Source organism: Anas acuta, chromosome 22, assembly GCF_963932015.1.
Source record: "Anas acuta chromosome 22, bAnaAcu1.1, whole genome shotgun sequence".
Lineage (NCBI taxonomy): Eukaryota > Metazoa > Chordata > Aves > Anseriformes > Anatidae > Anas > Anas acuta.
Window position 1 is genome coordinate 1,012,693 of NC_089000.1, and position 10,886 is coordinate 1,023,578.

Here is a 10,886-nt window from a genome sequence, read left to right on the forward strand (position 1 = left end):
GTTTTTCCTGCGAGGTGCAGAGCAGACATCTGTGAGATGAGTTACGTTGCGCCCTGTGCTCTGGCAGACGTGTGGGAAGGGAGCCACACCATGCTCCATGCTTGCTTCCCAAACAAGAGGGCTGCAGTGCGAAGTGACCTGGCAGCAGCTTGGTGCTGTGGAAGGCCTGAGTATTTCCTGGTGTGCCATTCGTTTACAGCGGGCTGCAGGCTGCATCTCCCTCTTCTGGCAGCTGGGGACATGGCATACCCACATCCTCTTCTTTCTCCAGAACCCTTGTCCCTCCCCAGTGTCCTGTTCTCAGTGATTCCCCCCACACCAGTTCAGCTCCTTATCCACTTGTGATGCGTTTTGCAGCTAAAGGAAACCCAAAATGCATCCAGCAAGGGAATGCCTCTCTTCTTTCTTTAAAGAGGTGGGAAACTGTCCCCATACCTTGTGGTGTGTCTGCCTTCCTTGTGACGGCTGGCATGGAGACTGAGGCAGTGGGGCTCTGTGTGGCCGCACGCTGAGCAATGTTCTTGATATGAAAGTTTCTCTGTGATAGGGAAAATTGCAGAGGAAGATTGTTGAAAAAGGGTAGGACCCTGGACCACTACCTGTGTTTTGCACAGCCTAGGCAGGCAAAGACAAGTGATATTTGTGCTGGTCTTTCACCATGCAGGTTAGCCAAGAAAAAGAAAACGGGCAAGAAGAAGAAAGCAAAGCCAGAGGAGCCAACGAACACACCTGTGCCCACAGTGCCCAAGACCAGCACGCAGCAGGCCAGTGGAGACAGCGGCGTGAACGGGCTGAGCGACAGAGAAGACTCCCAGAGGGATGACGGTCCTGCTGCCCCAGCTGGGGAGCCGAGCCCGGGTGGGCAGGAGGAGGGTCGTGAGCGCTCTGCCCTCAGCCAGCTGGCTTTGCGCATCCCTGAGATGAAGGACACGTCCATGGAGAGCGTGGGGCAGCCGCTGAGCAAGGTGATGGACAGGCTCAATGGGCAGCTGGACCCGGGCGGCTGGAGCGCCCCCCTCGAGCCCCCCGGGCAGTCCTTTCGGACTGGCACGCCAGGGGAGACCCCAGATGGATCGTCCTCTGGCGACTTTAGTGAGGGGATTTCAGCCCCCATGGACTTCTACCGCTTTACCGTTGAGAGTCCAAACGCTGCTGCACCAGGTGGTGGCCACCATGACACTCCAGGGCCTGGCCAACCGCCACATGTTTCTGGTAGCCCTGAGGCTCCTGAAGAAGAAGAAAGCGGAGAGAGAGAAGCAGTTGGGGCAGTAGAAGAGTCTGGAGGGGTGAGCGTTGAACCCCAAAGTGGTCCTACGGCCCCCACCAATCCTGAGGCTGTCCGTGAGCAGAAGAAGGAGCAGCCCAGCCCTTCTCTGAGCAGCGCCGAGGACTCTGGGGTGGAGGAAGGTCAGGGCAGCCCTTCAGAACTGACTCACCCTTCAGAGTTCAGGTGAGGATGGGTTTGCTCAGCTCAGTGTACGGAGTCCATGCAAGCACAGAGTGCGTCTTCCAAACATAAACAACTGCCAGTGCTCAAGCTGGTGCTTTTCTCTTTGCCCTCTGTTTGGGAGGGCAAAACCCATATTTTTCCAGGATAAAGATGATGCTTAAGGGGTCACAAGGTGATGGTCGTGGCCTTAGGGGACAACAGGTGCCCTAATAATGCACAAGTTCACTAAGGAAGGGGATTTGCCCTTCCTGGACCTGCCCAGCCCTACAATCTGTGTCCATCCTTCAGCCTCTTCTGTCTCTCTTCACAGGGTGGATAACAACCATCTGCTCCTGCTGATGATCCATGTCTTTCGGGAGAATGAGGAACAGTTGTTCAGGGTAAGGTGGGCACAACTGGGGGGGGACCCTGATCGATCTCCTGCAGAGGGTCTGCTCTGCCTGTGTTAGCTGTGTACTGAGAACTCCTCTCTCCACGCAGATGATCCGAATGAGCACCGGGCACATGGAGGGGAACTTGCAGCTGATCTATGTCCTGCTGACAGATTGCTATGTGTACCTGATCCGCAAAGGTATCCCACTGGACTCTACTCACTGGGGCTGCTACAGCAGCCTGCAGGACTCTCAGTTTAGCTGGGACATAACCCCTGGGAGGCCTGGGACTGAGGGCTGGAGGGAGCGAGGCTCACTTGCCTGATTCATGGCTTGCTCAGTGATTAGGGCTTCGTAACATCTGTTTAATATCTTTGTCAGTGACATGGACAGTGGGATAGTATGCACCCATGGTAGGTTTTCTGATGGCACCAAGTTGTGTGGTGCAGTCCACATGCTGGAGGGAAGAGATGCCACCTAGAAGGACCTGGGCAGGCCTGAGAGATTGGCCTGTGCAAGCCTCATGAGGTTCAGCAAGGCCAGCACAAGGTCCTGCATCTGGGCTGGGGCAATCCCAAGCATAAATACAAGCTGGGCAGAGAATGGCTTGAGAGCAGAATGGATTGGGGCTGGTGCTCGACAAAAACTTCAGTGGGAGCCAGCAATATGTGTGTGCAGCCCAGAAAGCCAAACGTGCCTTGGGCTGCATCAAAAGCAGCAGGGCGAGGGAGGGGATTGTCCCCCTCTGCTCTGCTCTTGTGAGACACCATCTGGAGCACTGCGTTCAGCTCTGCAGCACCCAGCACAGGAAGGACATGGATGTGTTAGAGTGAGTCCGGAGGAGGCCACAAAGATGATCAAGGGGCTGGAGCACCTCTCCTGTGAGGACAGGCTGAGGGAGCTGGGGTTCAGCATGGAAAAGAGAAGGCTCTGGGCAGACCTTACAACGGCCTGCCAGTACCGAAATGGGGCTACAGGAAAGCTGGGGAGGGACTTTCAGGGGGTGTGGTGATAGGATAAGGGGTAATTTAGATTAGAGATAAGGAAGAAATTTTGTACTATGAAGGTGGTGGGGCACTGACACGGGCTGTCCAGAGAAGCTGTGGATTCCCCATCCCTGGAAGTGTTCAAGGCCAGGTTGGATGGGGCTTTGTGCAACCTGATCTAGTGGGAGGTGGCATGGAGGGTTGGAATCTTTAAGGTCCCTTCCAACCCAAACCATTCTGTAACTCATCAGTCCTTGCCAGTTCCCTCATGTCCCCAGGAGCAATGGCAGTAACAGCAAGGAGCTCTGTTTAACTTGTCCCCCAGGAAGCCCTGGGACGTGTGCCCTGCAGCTCTGTGCTGCTGGGGACGTGGCTGGGCTTGCAGGTCCATCGCTGCTGCTGTGCAGTGGCCTGGATGCAGGCAGCGCAGGGCTCCTTTGCCCCCATTCACGCTGCTCTTTGTCTCTGTGCCAGGGGCAGCGGAGAAGCCGTACATGGTGGAGGAGGCCGTTTCCTACAATGAGCTCGACTACATTTCTGTGAGTGCTGGGGGGGGAAGCAGGGGGAGAGCAGGGGATCAGTGCCCACCTCTCTGGCTGTAGAGATGTCAGCAGCAACACGGTGGGGTGTTTCTGTGGGGCTCTCTGTCTATGGGGAGTGTTTTGGCCAGTGAGTTCCTGAGATACAGAGAGCTAAAAGTGCTCCCCCATCACATGCCCCCTCTGTGGATGCCCAGCTTGTTTGTGTCTCTGCATGGGCAGCAGAGCAGCTGCTGACCTCCTTCCCTGGGGCCAGGATGCCAGGTTCAGCCCTGCTTCGCTACCCTTTGTCCTCTGTCTCGCTTCCTTAACTGGTTGTATGTGGCGCAGGTTGGGCTGGATCAGCAGACGGTGACCCTGGTGTGCACCAATCGGAGGAAGCAGTTCCTGCTCGACACCGCGGACGTGGCTCTCACAGAGTAAGTGGGTACCACACGGCGAGCCGTGACACCTTCCTCCCAGGGCGTGGGAGCACAAGAGACTCCTATAACACCCCCTCACAACAAATGTCCTACAACCAGCAGGGATTTGGGGTTTGGTTTGGTGCCACTAGCCTTTCTTCACCTTCCTGGTTGAGGGAGGTGACTTGCAGGGTCATACTGAGGTCTGGGTTGGAGACGGGTGTCCATCTCCCAGCTGTCTCACCCATCTTCCTGAAGCTCAGACTTTGCAGCCACTGTTGTCTTTGGTCTGTAAGCTGATTTCCAGACTCTTTGGTCTGGAAGACCAGAGCCCCACATGAAAGGGGAACCACTTTGGCATCCGAGCATGTGAAGTAGATGAGGGGCTGTCTGCCGTGGCCTAATCAGGGATCTGTCTCCCTCTCAGGTTCTTTCTGGTCTCCTTGAAGTCAGCCATGATCAAGGGGTGCCGAGAGCCCCCCTACCCCAGTATCCTCACCGATGCCACCATGGAGAAACTGGCACTTGCAAAATTTGTGGCCCAGGAGTCCAAGTGCGAGGTGAGTTTGGCTGTCACAGCTGTCACCAACCATGGTGCAGTGTCACGCTGAACACCCTCCCATTCACATCTCTTTCTGTCTGTCGCAGGCCTGCGATGTGGTGGTGCGTTTCTATGGCCTTGTTCACTGGGAGGACCCCATGGACGAGGCACTGGGACCCTCTGCCAACAGCTACACCTCTGCTGAAAACACGGTCACAAAGGATGGCATCCTGCACTACAAGGCGGGCACCTCGTACCTGGGCAAAGAGCAGTGGAAGACCTGCTTCGTGGTGCTCAGGTGGGTGCCGAGGCCATGGGTGGAGGCTGGAGTTGGTTGGGGCTCATTGGAGAAGACATTAGACCCGTTTGATGTTGCTGCAAACTCCTGCTGCCCAGGAGCAGCTTGGGAGGAGGAGAGAGCCCATCTCAGCACCTGGGAGGCTGACATAAAGCCCCCCGTTGTGGCTGCTGCCAGCAGGAACACGACCCCGTGGGGCTGTGTGTGTAGAGGGCTAGGCAGGAGTGGCTGTGGGACCAGCAGAGCTGAGCTGCCTCCAGTGACCATCTTTCATCTTCCTAAATGGCAGCAACGGGATCTTGTACCAGTACCCCGACCGCACCGACGTCACGCCTTTGCTCTCCATCAACATGGGGTAAGTAGCTGGTGGGTTGTAGTGCCCAGGCTGGGCAGGGCCCCACAGGATCTGGGATCAGTAGCTCCTTGGGATGTTCAGGGAGGTGCTTTGGGGCAGAGGGTGATACAGGCCATGCTGCAGGGTGTCTGCATGTCAGTGGCTGGGTAGCAGGACGCCCTGCTCACTCCTGGATGCACGCAGATTCCTGCTTGGATTGGGCCTGATGCATGCAGCTGGGCTCATTTCCTCCTGCTTTTTACGTGCCAAGCTGCCTGTTTGCTGGGGAGCTGGCCCCTGAAGGGCTGACAGCCTCCTCCAAGAGCTACACGGGGACACCTGCACCAAACTCAGCTCTGACTCTACTACAATGTGTAGAGATAGAAATGTGTAGAGGCCATCCTTGGAGCAACCACAAGGGATGTGGCAGCTGGGAAGGCAGCCCCTGTGGAGAACGGGGGTGGTAGACAGCACCGGGAGGGCGGGTGGAGGCAGGGGCTGCTGTTAGGATAGTGCTGGCTGGTCCGTCCTGCTGATCTCCATCCTCTCTCCCAGCGGTGAGCAGTGCGGGGGATGCCGGCGCTCCAACACCACCGACCGGCCCCACTCCTTCCAGGTGATCCTGACCGACCGGCCCTCCCTGGAGCTGAGCGCCGACAACGAGGAGGACATGGCAGACTGGATGCAGTACTTCTGCCAGGCTGTCTCCAAAGGGGTGAGCCGGGGATTGGCCGCAGGCGTGGGCAGATGGACCCCTCCTTCACCCGGAGCCCCTTTGGGCCCAGCCTCCATGGCCCTTCCCATCATCGGGAATCCTGTTCCCCAGGATGGCAAAGCTCAGCCTGAGCACAGCCAGGGTGGAGATGCGGAAGGGACCAGGGAGTGATGTTTTGGGGTCCAGAGGAGGCAGTTTTCTCCTGAGCCAGGAGGGCTTTCCCTCACCAGAGGCACAGGGCCCCTTCCTGCCAGGTTTTAGCTCCCCTTCCCCACCCTGTGCAGGTGATCCCCCAGGGTGTTGCCCCTACACCCTGTGTCCCCTGCTGCCTTGTGCTGACGGACCAGAAGGCCTTCACGTGCCACGAGGACTGCCAGACAAGCTTCTTCCGCTCGCTGGGCACCATGGAGCTGACGGACATCACTGCCATCTCCACAGAGGCCGGCAAGGAGTACTGTATCCTGGTGAGTGTGGTGCTCAGGGGCTGGCCCTGCGCTGGGCTAGGACTGTGGTAGTAACGCCTGGTTTCTCTCTCGGTGTTCAGGAGTTTGCTCAGGACCGCAAGCAGTTCCTGCCCCCCTGGGTGCTCTATTTTAGTTGCACTACAGAACTGGAGAGGTTCCTCTCAGCGCTGAACGCTGCGTGGAGGAACATCTACCAGGTGAGTGTGTGAGGCTGTCACACCCTTCCTACAGCAGCAGGGCAAGTGGGGCCCGTGTGCTCTGAGGAAGGTGTGGGTGAATTTTTCCCTGCCTATAGGCAGAGCAAACCCAGCCTTCCTGCAAGGGACAGGAGAGCCACAAAGCTGTGTCTGTAACCACGGGATGTGGGATTTAGAGCAGGGGAAATGCTGGAGGCCCTCAACAAGCCAGGCCATGAGCATCCAGCACTGACAAAGTGGGAAAGAAGATGGGTCGGCCCTGTCCCCCTCTGTCCCCAGTATTCATGACACAGAGGACTTTTTATGTCTGTTTTTGTGGCGGCTTTGTAATGAGGGGGAAGAGCTTTGGTTTATCCGTGCCTGACTGCTCCGCACATTTCAGGTCGACCTCCTGCACAAGGCCATTCTGGATGCCACTGTCAAGAAGAAGTGCGAGGACGCTCAGAGCCTCATCAACAGCGCCTGGCAGCGCAGCGACAGCCTGTGCCGCGGACGAGCGGAGCGGGACCCCTGGTGTTAGCCCTGGCAGGGGCAGGACAGCTGGTGGGACGCCCTGAGGCGCTTTCAGAGAGCGGGCACAGCCCGGAGCCTGTAACCATCTGCCCTGTGGCCAACTGGCACCCCAAACCCTCCTGCCATCGCTCGGTCCCCACCAGCAACGTGCCTGCAGGTGAGGATCCTGCACCCCATCCCCGCCACACTCTGCCTGGAGCTGGGGACGTGCAGCACGTTGGCGGTGCCGCCGCAGGGAGAGGCACGTGGTGACCAGACACTTCGCCATGCTGGAGCCGAGGCCAAGCTTGGCCTCTTTCCCTGTACACCCTGCACCCTGCTCGTCATCCGTCTGCCACGGGGCAAAATAATTTGCCTTTCAAGGAATACCGTACTGGTAGGGAGGGCAGGGTGGGAGCGGGGTGGGCTGGGGTTGGGCACCCACCTGTCGCAGCAGGAGTGGCAGTCAGCGAGGCTTTGTTCATTTTAGAACAGGGTAGGTGGCGGACGTGATGAGACAGGAACACTAAATCACTACCGTGCATGTTTTCTCCTTGCTAATACAATCACCACGTACGGCACCGCTTTGTCTCCTCCTTCCCAGCCCACCTCCGGGCATGGGAACATCTCACCTGGAGCTGGTGCATCCAGACATCACTGTGCTGAGGCTGAGATCTGAGGTGGCGGGCAGGGAACGATGGGAAAGGAAGAGGAATTGGGGCCCAAAGTTCGGCTTTGAATATCGTGGCTGTTTACGAGCGGTACGGTTTTAGGAGATGGCAGAGGCTGGCTCAAGGCTTGGACATGTACTTGGACAAAACCCAGCCAGCCCCACGTGCCGAGGGAGAGAAGGGATCGAGTCCCGTGTTCTTCAAATGTCCTAAGGGCTGTTGTTGTCCTGCCTGGGGCTCTTGGCTCGCTTCATCCACCACCGAGGGAGCAGAGGCAGCAGCCCTGTGCTGGACCCATCCCCCTGCCCTCTGCAGTGAGCCCCTTGGGGCACCGTTTGAGCTTTTAAACAATAATACAGAGATCTCATGTAATATATGTTCACAAAGCCTTTTTCTGGGAGGAAACGTATGTGACTGAATGTATCTGTATATACATCTGCTTCCTGTCCCCCTCCCCAAATAAATGTTCATTGGTAACTCGGACCTGGCCCTGCGCCCTGTGGCTGCCTGGGGTCCCCTCGTGTTCCTCCACGGGGCGATTTTTGGCTTGACGGAGGGAGCCGGAGGCGCTGCGGCAGGAGAGGAGGAAGAGGAGGATGGCGAGGAAGCCCCCAGCGGCTTTAACCGTGCGCCAAGGCCCCCTCCCCCCCCCCCCCAATAACCCCCTCGTTGGCCGCAAGGTGAAACCCAGCCCCGGCTGTAAAATCAAGGAGCGGGGGGGGGGGGCGGGGCGCAGTGCCCCCTGCAGCCTTTTAGCCCCAAAAGCTCCGATTTCAGGTCCCAGCAGCAGGAGGGGGGCGAATCCCCCGAGCCCCCGCCGCGGTCCCCAGCGGGGCCGTCCCGGTGCCCCCCCAGGTGCCCGTCCGGCCGGGGGGAAGGCGAGGGGCCGCCCCCGGACCCCCTCTCCCTGGCCTTAATTTTAATTCCCCGGCGTTTTGGGCTGATTTTTTTTTTTTTCCCCTCCCATTCGCGCCGCGTCACGCGGGGGGAGGGCACCCAGCGGGGATCTGGCTGCGGGGGGGGGGGGGGCGCAGCGCCCGGCTGACCTCTGCCCTATATCCCGGCCCCAAATCGGGGGGCGGCGGCGGGGTGGGTGCGGACCCGAGCCGGGGCGGGGGGGGCTCGCCTAGGGGCGGTGCTCGAAGCCCCCCCCCGGTGCCCGCAGGGCGAGGAAGGTGGAGCCTGGCGCCGTCCCCGCGGCGGGCAGGTGCTGCATGGCGGCGGGCACCGGCACCCTCGCCCCCTTCCCCGCCGCCCTGCCCGAATTCCCCTGTCCCCCCCAAAACAGAGCCCCCAGCCCCCAGGGCTCCCCGGCCGGGGGGGTTCCTCCGGCTGCCGACCTGGTGCTGGGGGCCGCGGCCGGCTGCATGGCCTGCGTGCTCACCAACCCGCTGGAGGTGGTCAAGACGCGGCTGCAGCTGCAGGGCGAGCTGCGCGCCCCCGGCACCTACCCCCGGCCCTACCGGGGCGTGCTGCGGGCGGCGGGGGCCGTCTGTAGGGCCGACGGGCTGCGGGGGCTGCAGAAGGGCCTGGCCGCCGGCCTCCTCTACCAGGGGCTGATGAACGGAGTCCGCTTCTACTGCTACTCCTGCGCCCTGGCCGCCGGCTGGACGGGGTGGCCCGGTGGCACCGTGGTCGCCGGGGCGGTGGCGGGGGCCGTGGGGGCTTTCGTGGGCAGCCCCGCGTACCTGGTGAGTGCTGCGGGGGGGGTGGCAGAGCTGCCCGGGGAGGGGTTGGGGGGCTGGGGAGCCCCCCCCCGGATCCTCGAGCATCCCAGCTCTGCATGTCCCCCTGTCCTTGTCCCGGCTCGGCTTTGTCCCCGAAATGCAGGGGCTGCGTTGTGCGTGCTCGGCATCCCCGCCGTCCCCATCCAAGGGTTGCCCCCGGCCCCTTGGTTTGTCACCACCCCCCCCCTCCTCCTGGAAACCCTAGCACAGAGCACCCACTGTAAGGAAATGTGGGTGCTTTCCCCCTTTTTGGGGGGTCTCTCCCTCTCTTGGGGCACAGAGCGGTCGCGGCTCAAAGGTGAGGGCACTGCAGGTGCCGACGGGGCCCTTTGCCCTGGGGCGGGAGGGGAAAGCGGGGTTCGAAGTCTGGGGAGGGGGGCATAGCTCTGCGCCCCCCCAAAACATCTGGGCATACAACGTCTGCTGGAGGGGCTCAGATTAACCCCAAAAGCTGCTTTTTTAGCACTAAAGCGAGATGCTGAAGCCCTGGGAGGGATACCAAGCCCTTCCTGGTGTTTTAGCATAGGGGCAAGTGGGGAGGAGGGGAAATTTGTCACCTGCCGTCACCCGGTGTCACCGTCCCCGCAGGTCAAGACCCACCTCCAAGCCCAGACGCTGGCGGCCGTGGCCGTGGGCCACCAGCACAACCACGAGGTGAGCAGGGTCGGGGTCAGGGGGACACGAACCGGAGGCACTCCCGCCGTGCGCACACCGGCAGCAGGGAGGTGGGGAGGGGGGGTGACATGGATTATTTTGGCCAGCGGCTATTTAAAGCTGCTGTTTGGCAGCTCGACCCACACGGGTGCTATAAATAAACGGCGCGGGCTGCGCGGTGGCGCTCGGAAATAATTCGCGTGACGTTTGCGGGGTGCAGCGACACCAGGCCCAGTGCCACCCGCGTGGTACCCGCGGTGGCTTTGTGGGTGAAAGCCAAGGGGGTTTGGGGCCATCACCTTTCCCGTTCACCCCAAATTTTGCCTCTTCCCAGAGCATCTCGGGTGCCTTCGAGAGCATCTACAGGCAGCACGGCGTGGCGGGGCTGTGGCGGGGGGTGTCGGGTGCCGTGCCTCGCGTGGCCGTGGGCTCGGCCGCGCAGCTCGCCACCTTCGCCTCCGCCAAGGACTGGGTCTGCGAGCACCAGGTGAGTACCCAGCGATCCTGCACCAGTATCCAGCTCCGGTGAGCATCCCACATGCCCCGGGTCCAGTCCCCGAAATGCCTGGCTCGGCTGACGGCCGCCGCTTCCCGCAGTGGTTCGGGGAGGGCAGCTGGGCCGCGGTGCTGGCGGGGGGCATGGTGAGCGGCGTGGCCGTGGCGGTGACGATGACGCCTTTCGACGTGGTCAGCACCCGTCTCTACAACCAGCCTGTGGATGCCGACGGCGCGGTAAGGCCCTGCGGGGAATTCGGCTTTTTTCCACCCCAGGATGCGTCCAGCGAGGAGCTGCAGCCGCCTCCTCTCTCCGCAGGGCAAGCTGTACCGGGGGTTTTGGGACTGCTTTGTGCAGATCTCCAGCAAGGAGGGGCTGCTGGGCTTGTACAAGGGCATCGGCGCTGTCTACCTCCGCCTCGGCCCCCACACCGTGCTCAGCCTCTTCTTTTGGGACGAGCTCAGGAAGATGGTGCAGCAGCAGCCGCCCCCTGGGCCGTAGGAGCTGGCGGCGGTTAATAAAGGGATTTTTTTTTTTTTGTGTTTCGGTG

The 10,886-nt window shown here is 60.5% G+C and overlaps 2 protein-coding genes across 5 annotated transcripts in view; both read left to right on the plus strand.

The window, feature by feature from the left end:
* The window catches only part of PLEKHM2 (pleckstrin homology and RUN domain containing M2), a 30,594-nt gene extending 22,652 nt beyond the window's left edge, over nt 1–7,942 (plus strand). For all 4 annotated transcript variants that reach the window (XM_068658351.1, XM_068658352.1, XM_068658353.1 and 1 more), the window contains 12 exons: nt 665–1,450; nt 1,761–1,830; nt 1,931–2,021; nt 3,282–3,346; nt 3,677–3,765; nt 4,175–4,307; nt 4,396–4,586; nt 4,876–4,941; nt 5,476–5,635; nt 5,920–6,099; nt 6,180–6,296; nt 6,679–7,942. In XM_068658351.1, the coding sequence (XP_068514452.1) occupies nt 665–1,450; nt 1,761–1,830; nt 1,931–2,021; nt 3,282–3,346; nt 3,677–3,765; nt 4,175–4,307; nt 4,396–4,586; nt 4,876–4,941; nt 5,476–5,635; nt 5,920–6,099; nt 6,180–6,296; nt 6,679–6,816 (2,086 nt within the window). In that variant the 3' untranslated portion in view covers nt 6,817–7,942. The remainder of the gene's footprint in view (nt 1–664; nt 1,451–1,760; nt 1,831–1,930; nt 2,022–3,281; nt 3,347–3,676; nt 3,766–4,174; nt 4,308–4,395; nt 4,587–4,875; nt 4,942–5,475; nt 5,636–5,919; nt 6,100–6,179; nt 6,297–6,678) is intronic.
* A 527-nt stretch (nt 7,943–8,469) lies between these two features.
* On the plus strand, nt 8,470–10,874 carry SLC25A34 (solute carrier family 25 member 34). The gene is made up of 5 exons (XM_068658363.1): nt 8,470–9,150; nt 9,775–9,840; nt 10,175–10,327; nt 10,438–10,572; nt 10,655–10,874. Exons 1-5 carry the CDS (start codon nt 8,674–8,676, stop codon nt 10,835–10,837), a joined length of 1,014 nt encoding a protein of 337 aa, XP_068514464.1. The 5' UTR covers nt 8,470–8,673; the 3' UTR covers nt 10,838–10,874.
* The last annotated feature ends 12 nt before the right edge of the window (nt 10,875–10,886 follow it).

Coding starts and splice junctions, on each gene's coding strand:
- SLC25A34 (XM_068658363.1), top strand. CDS start 8,674: ATGGCGGCGGGCACCGGCACCCTCGCCCCCTTCCCCGCCGCCCTGCCC. Junction 9,841..10,174: donor GCCACCAGCACAACCACGAG/GTGAGCAGGGTC, acceptor GCCTCTTCCCAG/AGCATCTCGGGTGCCTTCGA. Junction 10,573..10,654: donor CTGTGGATGCCGACGGCGCG/GTAAGGCCCTGC, acceptor CTCTCTCCGCAG/GGCAAGCTGTACCGGGGGTT.